This window comes from Stegastes partitus, unplaced genomic scaffold (genome assembly GCF_000690725.1).
Source record: "Stegastes partitus isolate 25-593 unplaced genomic scaffold, Stegastes_partitus-1.0.2 Scaffold439, whole genome shotgun sequence".
NCBI classification, from domain to species: domain Eukaryota; kingdom Metazoa; phylum Chordata; class Actinopteri; family Pomacentridae; genus Stegastes; species Stegastes partitus.
The window spans coordinates 288,727-292,022 of NW_007578170.1; the positions used below are offsets into that span (position 1 = coordinate 288,727).

The following is a 3,296-nucleotide window of genomic DNA, read 5'->3' on the forward strand; positions in this document are numbered from 1 at the left end:
ACTTAAGTTTGAGGTCACATGTTTCCGTCAACAGTCGATGGCCATCTTGTTTTATTTTATTTTATGATATTTTGTTGTTTAATTTCATTTTGAATGTGGTTTTGAATTTTATTTCAGTTTGTTTTTGATATTACTTTATATTTTATACCATATATGTTGTTTGCGATGTTAGCAGCATTAGCAGTGTTAGCGGTATAAGCGATTTTATCAGTGTTGGAGGCGCTATCAGTGTTAGCTGTATTAGCAATGTTAGCGGTGTTAGCCATATTATTAGCCACATTAGGAGTATTAGCAGTTATAGAATAGTATAACAGCATTCTGTTAGCAGTGTTAGCCATGTTAGCCGTCTTAGCAGTGTTAGAGGGGTTAGCAGCGTTACAGGTGCTAGCAGTGCTGGAGGTGTTCGCTGCATTGGTTGTGTTAGCAGTATTAGCCGTGTTAGCCGTGTTAGCATTGTTAGAGGGGTTAGCAGTGTTAGAGGTGTAAGCTGTGGTGGAGGTGTTAGCGATGTTAGCATGTTAGCAGTGGTCGTACCTGCCACTCGGAGCAGCGCCGCCAGGCTCAGCAGCGTGGTGGACTGTCTGTAGGCCGAGCTGCAGCTGGAGATGCATTCTTCTATCAGAGACAGTCGGTTGGACCGAAGACGAACTGAAACACAAACAGAGAGCAGAAAGTTCACACGTGTTCTGGTTGCTGCAGTCGAGCTGCAACGAGCTGCAGTCGATGAACAAGTGATTATCAGAGGTCAGAGACGATGATGCTGCTGCAGAACTGATGCTCTGAGTTACTGCTTCTGTAAAACCACAGAACACACAAACATCTCTGCTTATCTCTAAAACACACATTTACTGAGGAATCGGACATTATTATTCTGCCTTTACTGCTGTTAATGTACATTTCTTTCTCTTCTGATTAAATGTTTTGTGCAGTTTTCCGTGTATGTGGTCAGTTTGTTTCAATAAAACTGATTAAAATGAAAAAAAAAAAAGTCACCAAACAGACACCACGCAGCAGCAAGAATGTGTAAAAGAATGATCAGATTTTCAACTTTCTGTGCATTTCTGTAGGCTTCAAAAACTAATTTATGCTTAAATTAGTGATATTTTTCTTTATTCTTTATCACAAACACACTATTTGTACTAAAATAAAGCATCCGCTCTGTGGAAACACTGCCTGCAGTTCAACATGAAGACATTTTTATCACACTGCTGGTCAAAATGTCGAGAAAATGGTAAAATTCCAAGATAAAAAAGCAACAATACGAGGAAATAAGTCAAAATTATGAGATTAAATGTCAATATTATGGGAGAAAAGTTAAAAATTGTGACATGATTTGAGATAAAAACTCTGAATTATGCCGGTAAAGGGTTGTAGGCGTGACACAAAAACTCATAATCATGAATTAAAAGGTCAAAAACAGATTAAAATTCTGAGACAAAAAGTAAAAACTATGAGAAAAAATATCAGAATTATGAGATAAAAAGTCAAATTTGTGAGATAATAGGTAAAAAATATAATAAAAAAATCTGAATTATGTTGGATTTGTGACAGACAGTAAAAGCTCTGACTGTGTAAAGGAGGATTGTTTTTATGTTTTTATTTTTAATTTAAATAAACTCATTTATAGCTCCGATTTGCTTTAACTTCCTGATGCGATGCGTTCAGGGACCGTTGGAGTTTTTACAGCTTTGGGCCGATAAACGGCGTCATTTGGGTAAATTTTGGCATCCAAACGTTTGATTGATCGATGTTAATGTTTTCATCTTTGCAGCCAAACTGTGTTTTTGTTTTCAGTTTGTGTTTTTCCATCTCATAAATGAAGTCGTTTCCACCTCAAGCTGATGCAGAACCAGATCAGAACCGCTCCCAAACTTTCCTCCAGCCGTGAGCGAGCTGATGGAACTTCTCTGTGAGATGCACACAGATTTTCCATTTTCATATTCTCCTAACGTGAGCGTCGCCGGCGCCCCGCTGAGCGCCTCGGCGGCTCGGCAGCACTCTGGGCGAAGCCTGGAGGGAGTTGTGAGGAGCGCCGCTTGTTGTGGAGCGTCGCCTCGGGGCCCGGCGGAGGCTGCAGGAGGAGCTTCACCTCGGCTCACACCTGCTGCATGTTGATCTGGATGGAGGAGGAAAATAGATGGCTGCTCTCTGTGGCGTCGCATCGGAGCGTCCCGGAGTTAAAGGAAACGATCTGCAGGCGATGAAGCAGCCGGGCCTCCAGAGCCGAGCAGTGATGGAGATCCAGACCCAGCTGGAGCTCACTGGTTCTCCTCAGTTCTGTCTGTCAGAGGTTCTGCTTCAAGCTCTGCTGTTTCTACTGTCGAGGAAAAAATGTCGTCTGAAGCCTCTGCTGGAAAACTTTGGCTGCTCTGTCGGTTTGTGTCTCATTTTCATTTTTTAGTCTCTAATTTTTAGGTTTTTATCTGATGTTTGGAGTCTGGTTTGGTCGTTCTGTGTCTGGTTTTGGTTGCTAAGTTGTTCGTCATTTTTTTTGTAATTTTGTCCAGTTTTTGTCGTTTTTTGTCTTTTTTGTGATTCAGGATCTTGTTTTTGTCTTGAAATTTTGAGTTTTCAGTCTTGATTTTGCTATTTAGATACTTATTTTTGTCTCATATTTGTGGTTTTGTGTCTTATTTTTGCAGTTTTAAGTCTCATTTTAATTTTTTAGTGTCTGATTTTTTATTTAGTCGAAGTATTTTTTCTACCACAAACACCAACATTCAATTTTTATTTCATGTTTGGAGTCTTGTTTTTGTCCCGTACTGTCTGGTTTTTGTCATTTTGTGTCTCCTTTTTACTGTTTTGTCTCTTTTATGTTGGTTTTTTATAACTTGGTTTCTTGCTTTTGTAGTTTTAGTCACATTTCTTCATCATTTTAGTCTCATATTTGTGGTTTTCTGTCTTATTTTTGCAGTTTTGAGTCTCGTTGTCGTTTTTTGTGTCTAACTTTTATTTAATTGATGTATTTTTTCTACCACAAACACCAACATTCAGTTTGTATTTCATGTTTGGAGTCTGGTTTTTGTTATGAGTCTTGTTTTGCTCATTAAGTTTCTTGCTTTTGCCATTTTGTCTAGTTTTTGTTGGTTTATGTCTCATTTTTGTGATTTAGCGTCTTGTTTTTTCACCTGTACTGTCTGGTTTTTGTCATTTTGTTTCTCATTTTTACTGTTTTGTCTCTTTTATGTTGGTTTTTTGTAATTTAGTTTCTTGCTTTTGTAGTTTTAGTCACATTGCTTCATCATTTTAGTCTCATATTTGCGGTTTTGTGTCTAATTTTTGCAGTTTTAAGTCTT

General features: G+C 38.4%; 1 protein-coding gene across 1 annotated transcript in view; it reads right to left on the reverse strand.

Moving 5' to 3' along the window:
• nbas (NBAS subunit of NRZ tethering complex) overlaps nt 1-3,296 on the reverse strand; it is a 232,923-nt gene that overhangs the window by 126,726 nt on the left and 102,901 nt on the right. The window contains exon 29 of the mRNA XM_008286182.1: nt 535-648. Coding sequence (XP_008284404.1) covers nt 535-648 — 114 coding nt within the window. The remainder of the gene's footprint in view (nt 1-534; nt 649-3,296) is intronic.